The sequence below is a fragment of the Glycine soja genome, chromosome 9, assembly GCF_004193775.1.
Source record: "Glycine soja cultivar W05 chromosome 9, ASM419377v2, whole genome shotgun sequence".
Lineage (NCBI taxonomy): Eukaryota > Viridiplantae > Streptophyta > Magnoliopsida > Fabales > Fabaceae > Glycine > Glycine soja.
This window is the reverse complement of record NC_041010.1, coordinates 413,991-432,255: the sequence shown is the minus strand read 5'-3', so window position 1 is coordinate 432,255 and position 18,265 is coordinate 413,991. Positions and strand designations below refer to the sequence as shown.

General features: G+C 30.9%; 1 protein-coding gene across 1 annotated transcript; it reads left to right on the top strand.

The window, feature by feature from the left end:
* The first annotated feature begins 11,948 nt into the window (after positions 1-11,948).
* Positions 11,949-14,428, top strand: LOC114367883 (probable WRKY transcription factor 31). The gene is made up of 6 exons (XM_028325121.1): positions 11,949-12,202; positions 12,293-12,394; positions 12,504-12,662; positions 12,791-13,165; positions 13,256-13,369; positions 13,488-14,428. Exons 1-6 carry the CDS (start codon positions 11,987-11,989, stop codon positions 14,145-14,147), a joined length of 1,626 nt encoding a protein of 541 aa, XP_028180922.1. The 5' UTR covers positions 11,949-11,986; the 3' UTR covers positions 14,148-14,428.
* Positions 14,429-18,265: the final 3,837 nt, after the last annotated feature.

The following is an 18,265-nucleotide window of genomic DNA, read 5'->3' as shown; positions in this document are numbered from 1 at the left end:
CCCATAAATTAATTGAGATCATAGACATGTGATAGTCCTCAACTATGTAATAACTTATCTTGTTTGGTAGACCAAATGATCAGTTTATTGAAGATGAACGTACCTTTGCAATGAGTAGTGGAGTTTCCATCCTTACACAGACGAATGAAACTCTGATTCTCAGTGTCAAACCCACAAGCCCCACCTCCTTTCAACGGATCCCGTATTCCGGAACCTGATCATAAGGCATAGGAGCACCAACATTCTTCCAATAAACGCTAGCATAAGTAGCACAATACTTAAGCATCAACCTCAGAGACTGAGTGGCTTTGGGACAGTAAGAGGAGCCTGGCAAGTGGCTGCAGAGATAGCTAGCACTGTCACATGAGGAATCACAGTGTTCAGAAAAGTGCTCACATGCAGAACATAGGCTGTCTTGGCTGCAGTTGAAGAACATGTACTCGTTCTGGATTGTCATGTTGTCAGAGTCAGAAAAAATGATGAGAGAATAGTGAGTTGAATGAGTAGTGATGATGACATTGTGTCAAGTGCTGCTTTTGCTTTTATATATTCCCCGATGATTTCTTTGATATGCATGACTTTCTTTGTTCTCCTTAATTAGTTGTTGCTTTTGTTGTCTGCACTGTTAAGCTTAGCTGCGGAACTAATGATTAATGTCTCTTTCACTCTCACTCACTCTCTCTCTCTCTCTGCTGATCTGGTTTTTCTAACTCTTGACAGTTTTGCTGAAGAATTAATCAAGATTAAAGATCCAGTGTGCACTTAGCTAAGAAAATAAATCCAGATAGAATGCATTAAATCTTTAATAAGCTAAAATTAATTTATATGTTTAAAATAAATTCTAGTTTTTTATTAAATTAAAATACACAAAATAATTTTAATTTATAAGAAATTTTAGATGTTTTTATCTTTTTTATTGAGTATTTATTAAAATAGATAAATTAAAAAAATATCTTTTTTCTACGTAAAAAGAATTTTTTAAAAAGATTCTTCTTTTGTTTGGACTAGAAGATATCTTACTAGCTCAAATCGAATATAATTATTATGTGTGACAAAAATTTTCTTTTAAAATTTGAACATTTAATTTAATATAATTGTATATTTAAAATTCAAAATTAGAAATACTCCTCCTCTTGAATAACGAATATAAGCAAAAGTAGTAAATTACACCAAGACATTGGTTTCGTGTGATCACACAAAGTCTCAAAAAATATTACAGTAATTTGCTAAAACAAAAACAACTAATTCATGATAACTAAAAAATTAGTCAGTATTATTTGATTATGTAAATTCTAATTAAAAATAATTGTTTTTCTGAACCACTATTTATTATAATTTGATATCAAGAATAAAAATAAAATATTAGAAATAAAAACTTATTAAATAAAAAGTATTTTTAAAAAAAATCATCAAATATGATAAAATTAATTGAGATTTATTAATATTTAACATCAATACACAAGATTATTTTTTCTTATAATTCACACCAGAAGGATTACTAATTAAGCTGAAATGACACCATTTTTTAAACAATTTTATGTATTAGAAAACGCCCTATTATATAATCATATACTTTTATTCGAAGAATTAATATGCTATTCTTACACTTCTTTCAAACAAAAAAATGTGCTATTCTTACATCTTATAGGCACCCAGTCTGTTAATTATTATAAAGTTGAGCTACAATAATAGTCCAAGTACCAAACACCTACTGGAAACAGGCCCATGAGCTGGCCCAGAGTTGGAAATATAACTTGCCACAACGGAGGAAATAAGACAATTGACCCAAAACAAAAACAAAATATTTTTTTAATTGAGAAATATTAATTATTAATTTATTAATTTTTGTTAGCATGAAGCTTATCCCTCTTTCCCTTCACTCTTTACCATCAAATGCTTCTTTACATACACTGTCATTATATGTATTATATACTCTTAACTTATATTATGTTTTGTTTATAACTATCTTATTAGTGAGAAAAATATAAAAGTACTAAAAAATTTGGATAATTATTTTTAATGAGATATCTTCTCAAAATTACATATTTTCGTCTGAGTCCAGCATGAGTCAAGAGGAACACATTTAGTTCTACGCAGATCAACGACTTTTGATAAGTTTTTTTTTTTAAAAGAAGTTGAGATAAATAAAATTAAAAAAAAAACTTTTAAAAGGCAATTAAAAAAAGTTTTAGAAATTTTAATTTTACTTATTTTTTATTTATTTATTTCAAACCTTAAAATCTAAAAATAAACAACTTATAAATTTTAATTAAAAAAACACTTTCAAACTTAAAAAACTTATAAATTACCAAATAATCTTAAATTAAAAATTCCAATTTTTAACTAAAAAAAAATCAAAATTAAACAGTGCTTTATCGTGCTGGACTCCAAACTTTCTAAACTTGTAAAAAGATATTTAATTATATTTATGAAATAAACTTAACCCCATGTGTCCCTCAAAAACTTTATGTTCTAGTTCTGCCATGATATATATATATATATATATATATATATATATATATATGCTTTCAGTGTTCAGACTTTGTTTAATAAAATAAATAAATAAATAAATTTCTGAAATAAAATGGACTTAAAACGGGCAAGCATGTGGACAATTTCATGCAAATATTAAAAGAAGAAAGTTTTGAATAAGCTTCTTCAGGTGACCAATGCCCCACAAGCCAGATCTGGAATGGGTTTGAAAGTGGGAAAGTAAAGTCTGCTATCTTGTCGTGAAGTCATAAATCATAATATTGGAATGAATTATGATGCCTTGTTTTGTCTGCAAAGATGCTCTTAATGTTAGAAAATCTTGCCAAATCATGGGGACTAAACGCTGAAAGGCTAATCAATTCATTTTAGTTAATGAAAATATAGCTAGACAAAGAAGAAAACATTTCATTCCTATCTGACTATCTACAAAAAGGTGAAGGTCTTATCATATGTTTCAGAATATATCCTAATATTTAGTTTAGAAAAAATAAATTTTTATATTCTATTAAAAAAACTTTTTTTTTTATAATAAAACGACTTCTCTTTTCTAAAATGGCATAATCTTAATTCTTAAACCTATTTTAGTAATTTGGAATTTAATCCAATTAATCTAACCATAATGATGAAAACTGACTTTAATTTTAAAAAAAGGGTTTGTAAATACAATGATTATCATGTATTATGTAAAATTAACCATAGATTTCTTAATATAACATTGGACCTTCCTACAAGTTATTTTTTATTTGTTAGTTTTGTTGGAGGTAAACACGTACACGCAGTCCAGTCAATAATAATTGTAATAGGTTTAACCCTTAAATTAAATGTGGTTCTAATTTGTTTATAAAAATTGAAGTTAAACCCTTTTTTTAATCATATCATTTAGCCAAATGGTAAAATACTTTAGCGTTTTTTTAGCAATTGATTGACTTTGACAAGTAATTATTTTTTAGTTTTCAGAAAGTTATATCAAATAAACGATTAACTTTTAGAATATATTCTACCAACCACACCTAATTTATCAAAATCATCCACTCATGGAAGAAATCAGGGATTTGTAAAATAATAAAAATAAATAAAAAGCACGTCAGACACACCCTTTTCGGACCTGGGCCAGTATCAATGGGCTTTAACCTAAAATTCTTTGTATACGACAGCGTCGAACTCCACTTTTTTACGAAAGTAGTATTAAAAAAAATAACGCATCGCATATAAATAATTTTAAAATTACTTTATTTGTGTAAATAGATTTTTTAATACTACTTTTATATATATATATATAAAAAAATCTTGAACTCGTGTGCGGCATTTATCCTTCTCCCCCACGTCCCACTGTTTCTTTCTAGGAGTTTCAGTCAAACATCTTGTCAAAAAGGAGGTGAATTATTTGTAAGGATGGATAAATTGTTAACATAATTAAAAAGATTTTACACTATTAATCAATTAAAAATTAATTTTAAAATAAATTTTATTAATGTTAATAAATTTATTATATATTTATGATTGATGGATAATATAACAAAGTTTTGTATTTAAATTATATATGTTTTTTTTTCTCAATTTATAAATATTTGTGTAAGAATTTTTTTTAGCAGTAAGACGACGGTCCTACCCTAACTCATCAATGTTTTTTTAATAAATAAAAAGGAAGAAAATTGTATTGTAAAAAAACTGGTCCATAATTTATTATGACAGTATATGTTTTTGTTTGAGTTTGACGGTGGAAATACTAGTTGCAGCAGTAGCAGCGCCATGCATCCAATGCCACTCAAAACTACATAATTATTTCTCAACATATCTTCCTTGCGGCTGATGAAAGTGACAAACAAACTACTACTCATATAAAAAACACTAAAGGATACATATGAATACAATACATCAACACTCACCAAGACAAGCAAGTGAGTGAATCAATGAAAAAAAAATATTTGGAAAATTTTTATAATTTGATATAATCATATATATAGTTATCACTCAAAATAATATCGCATCTAATAATTAAATTGATCAAATTTATCACTTAAAAAAAGTTATTAAAAGTATTTATGTATAACTATGTTGAAATTTATATCCGATGTTCAAACATTGCGTGTTTATGTACATATATTTTGGTCTTACATTTTCTTTTTTCGAATTCAGACATTTTTTCCTACATATTACCATAATCACACATCATAATTAAAAAGAACAAATAAATTTAAAACTTTACATTGAATAATAGATTATAATAATTATTTTCAGTTTTTTTCTTGACATGACAAGTAATTATCATATTAAATTTGTCAGTTATTTGTATCATTATTTTAAAACTATCCTTTTATTCTCTTTATATTTATTTGTTTTTTTTAATTAATATTTGGAGATAAAATAATTAAGTAAAAATATATATAAAAAATTAATACATCTAAAAATTAAAAAAAAATATCTTATAAAAATTTTGAAAAAAATCTTATAATCACATATCTTTACCCTTAACTAGGAAGAGTACGTTCTTCTTTGAAACAAAAAACCTTCTTGTCCCAAAAAAATCATCACCTTCAAAGCATTGAACATAACCCCATTAAAGGAATTGACAACGTCCGTTGAACGTTGACTAATTAGTAACTGCAGAAGATCGAATATATATAACGGGATGGGTGAAAAAGAAAAAGAGCTCTACCATTTGAACACCTAAAAAATATATATTATATATATGTGGTATTATATATGTAATGATTTCTATTTTTTATTTTATATATATATATATATATATATATATATATAATATTTTAAAATTGAAAGGGACAACATTTGGTTGTCCACTTTTAATGTTTAAAAGAGAAAATTCATCCAAGACAACTGTCAAGCGTACATATAACTGTAGTTGTTTATGTTTTAATCATCTTTTATTTTATCTCTATCTCAACTTAAGTAGATAAAATAAAAATAATCAAAATCGAAAAGATAATTATTAACAAAATCTCTTGACCAGATAACATTCTTTAATGCATTAATCTTGCAACATACTTAATGAGATATATATATATCTCAGTTAAAGAAAAAGAAAAGGACAAAAACAAAAAGTTAAGAAACCATAGCAACTCTTTCTTTGAAAGTAACTTTTCTGAATCAAATATCAAATATAAGTATAATAATTAGGTGTTTTGCTTTGTTTCCTTAGTTAACTAATTAGCCAAAACACGTGGCTTGGACCATATGACATTCAAACAGTGGAAATAATTGTCCATGCATGGTTTTGTATGGATTGGTTTAGAGTACAACTAGAGAGAGATGTCTGCGTTCAAACTATTTCCAACGCCCAAAGAAAAGTATATAGGAAACAGATCGATGCGGCTGCTAAGGGAGGAATTAACAGTCCCGTGCAGAAATTGTTTTTCAAAAGCATGTGAAAAAGGTACCTTTTATGAGTAAAAAATCACTTATATATATACAGTTTAAAAATGAAACCAGAAGTTTAGCACATGGTTATATTATAGTAGTTGCTGATTCCGACTACCCTAGAATAAAAAGTGCACCATAACAAATTTACAACTCCCTTGTATACTAGAGCTACATTGTGATGTGAGGCATATTAAAAGCAGAGCACAAGTTCAAACACTTGCACGTAATAATTTATTGAATTCAAAGCATTCAATTTCAGGGACCTCATCAACCTCACATCTTGATTACTACAATTTCAATTTGTTTGCAACAAAGAAAATGAAAAATTGGTATCACCATAAATAGTCAGACATGCTTGGTCGTTGGTCAGCAAATGCAGGTAATACATAGGTTTTATTTTTTCCCGAGAATTATAGACGACTTAAAAAAAAAAAACAATTAGTCAATGACGTACGTAGTATACACACAATTCCTACTTCACTATATACCTCACCGTCGGGTCAAGCTTAAATCTCTAATTTCAAATTTTGTACAAATAAAAACAGAAAATAATCGACCTATTTGATCTCTACTTAATTATTTTAACATTTCAGTTGAATTATTGATGGAGAGGCATAAAAAAAATTATATAGATAGACATTAATATAAGTTAAGGTGAGAAAGATGGTAATGAATTAATAATAAATGAAGATAGTATGTATTTAAAATGTGGGAGCATTAGTTTCAAGAGTTGAAGAAAGATAGGGGTATGAGAAAAATGTTAGAGTTGACTAGGATATTGGTTGACGATTAGATCCTGACCCACGTGGCTTACTAGTTTGACGTAGAAATATGGTGTGTGGTTAGGTTGTGACAGCAGGTATTGTAGAAAATTGGCCATTGGGCGCCCAACGGCATAATGACAGCTCTTGTTGCGTACCCTCCTAAGGAACCTATTGATACCTTTCACATTACAATTATTATCACCCCATCTTCAATAAGTCCAACATTTTTAATGATTATTTAAAATTATAGTAACAAATTGTGCTCTTTGCCAGATATACTTCTTAGGCGTTGCTATCTACGTTGGACACAAATTGGATGAGACTGTCCTGTTTCAACGAGGCATATATATACGCCAGTCTCCAATTTATTTGGGGTGAAATAATTAAGTAATCATTCATTAATATATATATATATATATATATAGTACCTCTACATTTATATTTATATAATGTGATGAAATTAAACACAATAGAGGTGTGTAGATTTAAATTTCGTATGTTACTTATTACTAGTATATAACAATTACTCTCCTCCCCCTCTATAAGAAGGTTTTTGTTTCAAAGAAGGACTCTTCCTAGTCAAGGGCAAAGAAAGGATGCTGGGATCGTGTGAGCTCTTTTTTCTTTGTTTGGTAACATCAAGAATTGCCTTTTCCCCTCAAACTTTAGCTATTTTTTCAAAACAAGTATTAAAGGCAATTTGAAAGAGACCAAAGTTAAAGAAAAACGTCGCAAGGTATTGAAATTTGTTAATGCATGGAAGGAAGAAAAAGTAGTCTCTGTACGGATATTATTAAACTATTAGTTCCCTCCTATTTCCTCGTTCTAATTACCATTTACATTTACATGGGTTGGAGAATAAAACGGTTGGGTAGGTTACCTCGTCTTAATAGTTTCCTCTGTGACAATATCTGGAGTTTAATCTCTATTAATTTTTAAAATAAATATCCTAGGTTTAAAATCGATGTAATCTATTACTAATTTTTATAAAATAAATAAATTTTATTTTAATAATCTTAATTTTTTTTAATCAATTTTAATGTTTATAAATTTAATTTTAAAATGATTTATATGATCATTGATAATGCCATGATATGCATGTAGTCATTTTACATGAGTGATTATTTTGAAGTGGTATTATTAAAAAGAGTGGAATTATTTCAATTTTTGTTCAATTTACGAAAAACAAAACAATTTTTTGAAATCAAACTTAATCATATTAAAAATAATTAAAAGCATATTTTTCCCTAACAAGATATTTAACTTTGATTCTCACATATAAAAAAAATTATAACTTAGAACATAAAGTAAAAAGAAAAAAAAGTTAATTTCTACCAATATTATTTTTTTAAAAAAAATTATTTAATTAAATTTTCATACTTTTTGTTTGTTTCCTTTCTCTCTCTACCATACCAAACATATCATTATAATGTTTATACTTTAAGCTTACTACCTACCTATATAGAAGACAAAGACAATAGGAGAGGGCATGCTCTTGATCTCCATAATTAAGCTACCTTGCAAATTAATCTTTTGTAGGAAAGAACTTTCATTCCCCTGTATCTTATTTGGTGTTTGGAGTGGTTTTATTTTTAGTTTTTAAATTTTTAAAAACTAAACCTATAATTGTTTATTTTATAACTTTTTTGAAAAAGTTGTTGACAGCAACATCTCTTCCACAAATTAATTATGCATTTTTTTAATTCCATTAAGTCAAAATTACTCAAACAATAGTGATAAATAAAATAAAATTAAAAACAAACTTAACTTACAAAACCCACAAAACACTTGGAAAAAATGGACATCGGCTTCATTTTAGAAGATAAAATTGATTAACATACTCTCTCTCTCTTTTCGATACACAGCCTACAACTTGCATCGGGCCAAATAGTTTGCTTTACCACCTCTAAAAATGGTGAAAAGTGGAGAAAAACTTCTATAGAGATAAGGTTACTTTTTTAAAATTAAAATTAAAACTAAGAATTTTTTTTCCTATTTCCAAAAATGAGTTAAAATTTTGAAATTGTTTTTAAAATCATTTCAAACCCTTATATCCAAACAAATTTTATTTTTCAAATTTAAGTTTAAAAACCAAAAGCTAGAAATTCACAATCTCAAGACTGGATAATAATAAGTTGATTGCTAAAAAATATATATATTAATAAACAAATTATAGACGATGATTTTAGGATAGGTATATATATATATATATATATATATATATATATATATATATATATATATATATATATATATATATATATATATATATATATATATATATATATATATATATTGTCAGTGTATCAAATTGTTGAGAAAAAAAGTCATAAGAGTCATTTTTAACAAATAAAAGTTAAACCAATAGCATATATAGAAAATTGATGAGTAGACTTTTATTTCGACGCACAGCTTACAATCCGCATTGAACCAGATAGTTTGCTTTAACACCTTTAGAAAATGGTGAAGAGTGGAGAAAAACTTCTAAAGAGAAAAGATTACTTTTAAAACTTAAAATTCAAACTAAGAATTTTTTTTCCTGTTTCCAAAAATGATTTAAAATTTTAAAATTAATTTAAAAATCATTTCAACTTGTATATTCAAACAATCGAAAAATAAGAAAACGCCACAATGTTGTTTGTTGCGTCAATTTCTTGAATTATAGGCTTAGAAATATAGGCTAATTAATATATAAACATTAGGTGCTTCGTTGCACATTCAAATTCTGAAATTGTCAATTTCTTGAAATCGAGGGACAGAAATAATATTTTTACTTTTAAAATGCTACAACCTAAATGTTATGACTTCCACCGAAATAAAGAGGTGAATTAATTAATTAAAATATATAAACTTAAGTTGATTCCGTTGCAGCTTAACGTTGTTAATTAGAAAAAGAAAACTATAGAGACTTTGGAGAAATGTTGTTGATTGTAGCTAGACCAAATCATCTTATTCGATGCATGGTATTTATTTAACATTGTTTTTTGGCTGAGGGACTTCCCCGTTTGTTTCGGTCAATGAATACACAAAATGGAAAATGATTAATCATGTGAGTGGTTGACGGACGAATCCTAATTTCCCCATTAGAGCGTTAGCCAATACAGCCACCTGTTGTCTAACCAATACAACAAAAATTAAGCCATTCAATGAATGATTAATTTTTTGTCACCTTCACAATACAAAATAAGTAACTAATTTACTTGCACAATATCAATTGTTTCTAGTATTTATACTATAAACTTTCTAAAAAAAGTATTTACAATATAATTGAAAAAAAATCAAAATGATTAATATGATGGTGTAAGATTTCGTTGTGTTCTGAAAAATTATTTATTTAATAAAAAAATTTGTGTTCGAATTTTAATATATACAAAAAAATTTAAATCTACAAACTATTAAATCAATTATAATCATGTATTACATAAGTAAAATTAGTCTCTAAATGAATGAATTAAAGATAATAAGAGACATTAGTGATCTTAAAAGAAAAAAGAAGCTATATATATTGAAAAGATTATACATAGTAGTAAATGTAGGATGTTGAATAATGAATGATAAGAAAGTGTGAGGAGATGAGGGGGGGTCCCACAAGTAAAGAGTCAACAAGGTACCCGGGGGGTTTGGATCTGAAATGTGGTGGGTGGGGCCAAGCAAAGACAAAGTTACTTGGGCAACCAGTCTTGGGTGACCCTAGGAGAGAGAGAGGGTTGACTTGGGTTTTGCTTTATGGTGTGTTTTTCTGTTAAATGGGTTTGTGTTTGTGTGTGGGAGGAGAGAGAAATTAGGGATGATTTTCATCACGTGAAACGTTCCCGCACCAATCGGGGGCGGTGGCTCTTTTTCTTGGTCATTTATGAGTCAGTCAAAACCTTTCTTCACGAAACCAAGACGAAACCCCCGCACGTCTTGTTTTCTTTTCTAAAAACAAGGACCAACAAAATCATCATCGGGTCGGGTCTACATGTACGATAGTAATTTCATCCTCCTTCATCCAACAATGCCCCATTTATTTAATTAAATTTTAATAGTACTATCCTTTTTCCTTGGTTAAAGATACTCCTATATTGTTATTTATTGCCTCGGGATTGGATTTGGATCATCTATTTTTTTTGTTGAAATATTTGGATCACTTATTACTCCCTCTCTTATTAAGACAACATTTTTTTCTTCTTCTTAAGTACGGATTTCTTTGGGGAAAAAAGTATTTTTTAACTCCTGATAATATTGATTATTCTTAAAGAAGTAGAAAAATAATATATGATATAAAGATAATTAATAAAATAAATAAAGGATATAATAAAAAACAAATCACAATTTTAATAAAGATAAAAATACTAATTATATTTCTTAATTAGTGTATTACATCCTTAAATGACACTTAAAAAGAAACACAAACTAATATATATTTTCAAAAAAACTTATTGACTACATAAATTATAATGACAAAATAATTAATTTTTAACATCTTCATCAAAAGAATTTAATTGTGAATTCATTTAAATATTTAAGTAAAGTATTAACAGATACTTGTATACATTAATTAAAAAACTAATATTGTTTATAATTTAATTAACTCGTTAAGATAAACTAAAAAGGCTTTAAAGAGATACTATAATAGAAGAAGAAAAAGGAGTACTATATTTCCATGGAGATTTGTTGCGGCGAGATTTATATATATATATCGACGTTAGTTTAACTTAAATAAATGTTTCGAAGGAAATACTTCCATTTTTATTTATAATATCTAATTCATTAACATTAAAAAAATGATTAATATACTTCCTTATTTTCTATTTATAAGAATTAAGTTTGAAATAATATTTATTTTATTTTATAAAACTCAATTTATAATATTTTTTGGATTAATTAATTTCAGACTAAAAATATTATTTATTAAAATAAAAAATAAAAAATATTCACAAACCATTAAAATATAAAAATATTAATGATATGGATAATTTTAAAAAAATTATAAATTTAAGATAAATATATTATTATCAACTCCTCCCTCCATTTCTACATATAAAATTTAATTATTTATTTCATCTTTTTTTTAATAAAAAAGATTTGTAATTTAAAACTAGTTAATACAAGAAATCGTTATAAATCAAATCTTAAAATGTATATATATATCATTTGAAAGTTAAGACATATAAATAGAAAGAGAGGAAGTATAGATGAAACCCGGGGCGGGTGGGTAACCCAACGACCCAAATGTGATTTAGTTGTGTGGGAGTGCTGACGCAATAATTTAGGGAAATTATTAGAAATTTGGCTTTGGTGGAGGCTCCCAAGTCTTTTTATAGCCCAATCCATTGCAGCGGAGAAAGACTTCATCTCTCTTATCCCTTATGGACAAAGGATGGGTTTCCTCTCAATCTCTTCTTCCTCCCACACCCGACAATACTATGTTTCCTCTCCTCGGATTCCCCGTCAAACTCAGCCGCCCCACCATGGAACTCCACCATGATAACCGCAAACTTGTCGCTGAAGTCGACTTCTTCTCTCATACTCCGCCACCCAACATCGTCAAGAAGGAACTTGATCAAACACCTCTTCACATTAATGTAACCTCTCTAACCGCCTTTCATCCTTTTTTTCAATTATTTTTTTGTGGTTAATTCTAATCAATTCTCTCTCTCTCTCTCTCTTTATAGACTGGTTTACAACTCCTTACTGCTAACACCAGGAGTGACCAATCTACCGTGGATGACGGGCTTTCATCGGATGCAGAAGATAAGCGAGCCAAAACCACCGAGGTACATAATTTAATTTAATGTCATATTTGTATCGATTTTTATTTATTTTACATAGCCTTTGAAATTTAAGTGTTAATTACTCACTGAATTGTATACTTTTTTTATTCAGCTTGCACAGTTGCAAGTGGAGCTTCAACGCATGAACGCTGAGAACAAGAAGCTGAAAGAGATGCTCAGCCATGTCACCGGTAACTACACCGCCTTGCAGATGCATCTTGTGACACTAATGCAACAGAACCAGCAGCGAACAGAAAGCACGGAAAATGGGGTACTTATAAATTCCAAGTATTAATAATTACTGCCTGGTTTCTTTGAATTGACTTTCTTTTCATTTATAACAGCATAAACGGTGGGTTAAATTTATGAGATGTTAATAATGATAATGTTGAAATTCAGGTTGCTCAGGGAAAGGTTGAGGATAAAAACCATGGTGTTGGTGGAGGAAAGGTACCAAGGCAATTCCTTGATATAGGTCCCAGTGGCACAGCAGAAGTAGATGATCAAGTATCTGATTCTTCTTCTGATGAAAGAACACGATCGAGCACGCCTCAGGACAATAACACTGAAGCTGGAACAAGAGATGGAGCGAGAAATAACAATGGTAATAAAAGCGAGTTGGGTAGGGAAGAGAGTCCAGACTCAGAATCACAAGGTTGGGGTCCCAATAAGCTTCAGAAAGTGAACCCTTCCAATCCTATGGATCAATCCACTGCAGAAGCCACAATGAGAAAAGCTCGTGTCTCAGTTCGTGCCCGATCAGAAGCTCCCATGGTACGTATTATAATTAAATATAATATGTTTTCATCAACCAATTAATTAAGTTATTCTCAAACTGAATTATCTGATTTATCATTGTTGCAGATTAGTGATGGGTGCCAATGGAGAAAATATGGACAAAAAATGGCTAAGGGGAATCCATGCCCTCGAGCATACTACAGATGCACTATGGCAGTTGGTTGCCCAGTTCGCAAACAAGTCAGTTTTTCTGATTGATCAGCGCATATAATAATAATAATAATAATTATTAACCTTATCTACTAAGCATTGTGGCTGAAGCTAATATATTGATATTTCTTGGTTTGTGTTAATATAGGTTCAACGTTGTGCTGATGATAGAACAATTTTGGTGACAACATATGAAGGCACACATAACCATCCACTGCCACCTGCTGCTATGGCCATGGCATCAACCACTGCAGCTGCTGCTACCATGTTGCTGTCTGGATCAATGTCCAGTGCAGATGGAGTAATGAACCCCAATTTGCTAGCCAGAGCAATTCTTCCTTGCTCTACAAGCATGGCAACACTTTCAGCTTCAGCACCATTCCCCACTGTGACTTTGGACCTCACACACAACCCAAACCCATTGCAATTTCAAAGGCCTGGTGCCCCATTCCAAGTACCCTTCCTCCAAGCACAGCCTCAGAATTTTGGGTCCGGAGCCACCCCAATTGCACAAGCACTTTATAATCAATCAAAATTCTCTGGTCTTCAGTTGTCTCAGGATGTAGGATCTTCTCAATTAGCACCACAAGCTCCTAGACCACCCTTGCAGCCAAGCCAACATCCCTCACTGGCTGACACGGTCAGCGCCGCCGCCTCTGCCATCACTTCCGATCCAAACTTCACCGCCGTGCTCGCTGCCGCCATCTCCTCCATCATTGGGGGAGCTCACAATTCAAACAACAACAACAATAACAACAGCAACAACAACACGAGCAGGACTACTATTAGCAGCTTTTCAGGAAACTGAACATTTTCTTTTGGGTTCCATTAACTTTGTATTTTTGTACTTGGGTACTATAAGGGAAAATGAAACCATAAATGTTCATATTCTTTTTAGTCCATGTATTGGGAGGGATATATCATATATTAGATCAGAAAAAAAATGTTTCATTTTTTTGTATCATCAATTTCTCTTTGAATAATGTTGTATATTTGATTCAAAAATTCTCTTGGGAGTAAATAGACAAGGGCAAATGAAGAAAGAATCGTCTTTTATTTTTTCTTCCTTTGTCTCGTGTTTATCTTTAATTTTTATCTTGGCCAGCATGCTTTCTGACAATATTGAAAACAACATAGATGGTAACCCATCCAAAAGGAACAAAAAAACGAAAAGAATAAGAAGAAAAAACGATATACTAACAGCCAATATTGAACGTGTTTGCGACGAATATTCGGATTTTTCCCATTGGTCAAGAAATACGGCCATTACTATTTGACATGGACACGTAAATGAATAGTAGTAGTTCGATAAGAAGTAGTAATCGATAGGTGGACTTTAGCTAGGGTAAGCCACGCTAGCAACTTCGTGTGCCATCGGTGTACGTGAATGTGAGAGTATTTAAGCGAATTGAATGGTAGTAATAAATTAATAATAGGGTCAACTTAATAATTAATATAGGAGGTGGAAATGGAAAAGGGAGATGGTAGACGTTGATTGGAGAAAGTTGGATACAATTTTTGACTTTGTGTGGATGGACGTCGCGTCCACGTTAATGCCACCTTAAAGGTCATTGGACGAATCATGTGAGAGTATCTAAACTATGAATGGAGCAAGACATGTCACCTTGTTGCTCACCGTACTTCACACACCGTACAAATGGGTCTTCTTCAGCTTTTATTTGACTCTATCCAAACCAAGGTGGGTGACTTGTGTGATTGGTTAATGATCCAAGAAAAAAATTAAATAAACAAAGATAATGTATATTTTTTTTCCTATGAATAATTGAATATAGGTTCACGTGCTTCCATGTGAAGGAGGAGACTATTTTTGGATTTGCGATCAACCCCTTTTCAAAATCATAGCCTAACACGGATGCAAGTTATATGATCAAGAAAGATACGGTGCATATGAGTTTAACTTATGTCGACGGGAAAAAAGAAATTTGAAGTGTTTATTCACATACTGTTGACAGGTTGATACTAAAAAGGTCTTGTTTGTGTATAACTATTAGGGATACTACTATTTTTTTGGTAAAGAAATGATGATGAGCGAATGAGCGTAACGTGGAGCATTTAAGTCAGTTTCAAGTTTTCAACCACTATTGAAGATAAGATTTTTTAATCATGTGTGATTCAATTATTTATACGAGTAAAATGTATTTATACTAAAAAAAATTACGTAAGCTTAATAAAAAAAATTAACTAAAATACTTAATAAAACTATGACGCGTCATTATATGAATTATGGTTTACTTTTGATAAAAGGAATTTCAAATTGTATTTCCCAGTTGATTGATTATTAATGAAATGACATGATCTTCTTCCTCTATAGACACTTGCAGCAAGCCGTAAGAATGGAGGCATTAAGAGTGACTTCTAGGTGCCTTTATAACTTTCATGTGAGCCATCAAAATCACCCTAGTCTCGTGATGCTCCGAACATCTGATTCTATTCGATATTCATTGCATTATGAACTATGATTATACCTAGCAATTTCTTTCAAGATTATTTGCCTTTATCTCATATAGTGGACGCGATGGGTTTTATCTAGAGTGTAATGTCTGCTTTCTAGAACGTCAAAAACAATAGTAGTAACCTTTTACAACTCAGCATATCAATGTCTATATGCATGTGTTGCTGTAAAAGGGGAATTTATGAGCATCATTATCACTATCTACTTTTCCTTTCTATAAAGAGTTGGGAAATTTGGACACTAAGACCATCTTCAACCTCCCTCTTTTATTATTTTTTATGCATTTTAATTTATTATTCTACATTAATTACATCACTTTTTTTTTTACAACTTAAAGTTCTTCTTTCCGATACAACAACTTTTAAAAAAATTCACTCTTACAAATAACAAATTCTGTTTTTTTTTTAAAAAAAAGTCTTACAAATAACCTCGTCGTAAGACTGCTGATTTGTTAGTCTATCTAATTGCAGCATATACTTTCTTTCATTTTATTTTCTTTTTTCTAGTCTTGGTGTATACTGTCCTCTATCCAATCAATTGCACGTCTTGTGCCGGGATTGGATCTCTTTATACTTCAATAACATTTTCTATTTTTTGGTACTGTCTTTTTATTTTTTATTTTTAAATGCTTAGCAAATAGTAAGTATATTTAGGCACTGCTGACTGTGCGCTTAGTATTTTTCTTTTCTTAACATTTTCTATTTTTTCGTTTCACCCTTAACATTTTCTGTATGGGCATGCATAAGCAAACTGGGTTATCATAACATCGTTGATAAATATAGGATGCAAAGAGAAAATAGACGTGCCCCAAGTCCAGGCCCATTATACAATGTCATGGGTTCCTATTGTGGTAGTGCAAATGCTATGTGAGCATATGCCGCTTTTTGGTATGGGCCTCGGGCTACTCTAGTTAGGGTCTGTTGTAGTTTAAAGAGAATATTGAGTTGAGAGAGCTACTATTCATACTACTAATAGTTCTATTGGCACTACCAATTCTTGTCAAATTTCTCTTTTGCCCACTCACCAAATCCCTACACCTCCTCCCCTTCCCCTTAGACGTCTCAGTCCCCCAACCGTGTCGTCCTGTCATCCAAAACCACCCCCATCCACCACCACCGCGTGCAACCCCACCCCCATCCTCCACCATTGCAACGTAAAGGTCATAGATCTGGTTCCTTTTGTGATTCCGTTAGAGACCACAAACAAGTTGTTCCCTTCACACGTCTCATCATTCTTGACCTCCATGCGCTGGCCAGATCTATGCCTCATCGCCATTGTTTGTGTCTATATGTTTGTTTCTTTGAATTTCCACCGAGGTCCATGTTATCTTGTTTTGCCTTGTGTTTCTATTTTTTTTTTTTTTTGTGAGAGAGAGAGATAGAAAGAGAATATGAGACCAGGGAGAGGGAGCATAATGGAAATATGATTTGGTTGATAAAATTACAAACAAAATAATGTTTCCATTGCATACCTGGGGTGAAAAAAATAAAACAATGAATAACTTTGGAATTACTTAAAAACCTACCCAAGTGGATAGTGCCAATAGTACTTCTTATATGCAACTCCCTTGAGTTGACCTATAACCCTAGTTTGGGCTTCGAGGTTGTATTTGCATTCAGTTGTGAGTATTTGTATCTTGCACCTCCCAAAGTCTCAATGGTAAAAAATACCCTCAAGCACTAATAACTTCTCTCATCCCTGTGCCGCCCAAGCACCCTCTCCTCTAGAATATGAACGTGGTGCTGCCGTCTTGCACGGCCGTCACCAAATCCTTACCTCTTTCTTCTTTGATTGAGATGACGATGGCATTGTTAGTGGGTTAGAGCTCCATTTCCAATGTTGCTGCAGGGGAGCACTAGCACGGTGACAACGCTGGTGGGACTCGCTTCTCCGTTGTGTTGTTGATGAAGAAGGTGCGACGACGATTCTAGTGCTGAACAACAATAGTGTGTCCTTGATGATGGGAGCTTTGTTTTTCGCTTCTCAGCGACATTGTCATAGTGCATGCTGGCAACAAGGTCTCTCCACGGCTGACGCGAGTGCGACGTATGCATCGGAGAATAAGCACTTCGGAAACTTACTCCATAATACGTATTACGGATTATGAAAAGTTATATTTTTCAATAGCTATTTTGGAAGAGTATCCTCTTCCGGGGGTACTTGATAAAAGGGTATTTTTGTCCATTGGAGTCTTTTGGGAGGTGCAGAATGCAAAATGCATCAATTGTGTTATGAAATGATAAAAAAGTTCACAAGCAAGATTTGAGTTCAACCATACTGTACCATAAGTAGTAGACTTCTGACTAAAAACAAGAAAAGAGTACTGGAGTAAGGAGACAAGTCTACGAAGTTCAAAGGAGCAGGGTTCGACCCCTATAATCTCAAAGGTTAATAACAAATGTACAGTTTAAATGGAGTGTATTGGAAGAAGAAGAAGAAAGAAAGTGATAAGT

Coding starts and splice junctions, on each gene's coding strand:
- LOC114367883 (XM_028325121.1), top strand. CDS start 11,987: ATGGACAAAGGATGGGTTTCCTCTCAATCTCTTCTTCCTCCCACACCC. Junction 12,203..12,292: donor AAACACCTCTTCACATTAAT/GTAACCTCTCTA, acceptor CTCTCTTTATAG/ACTGGTTTACAACTCCTTAC. Junction 13,166..13,255: donor CCCGATCAGAAGCTCCCATG/GTACGTATTATA, acceptor TCATTGTTGCAG/ATTAGTGATGGGTGCCAATG.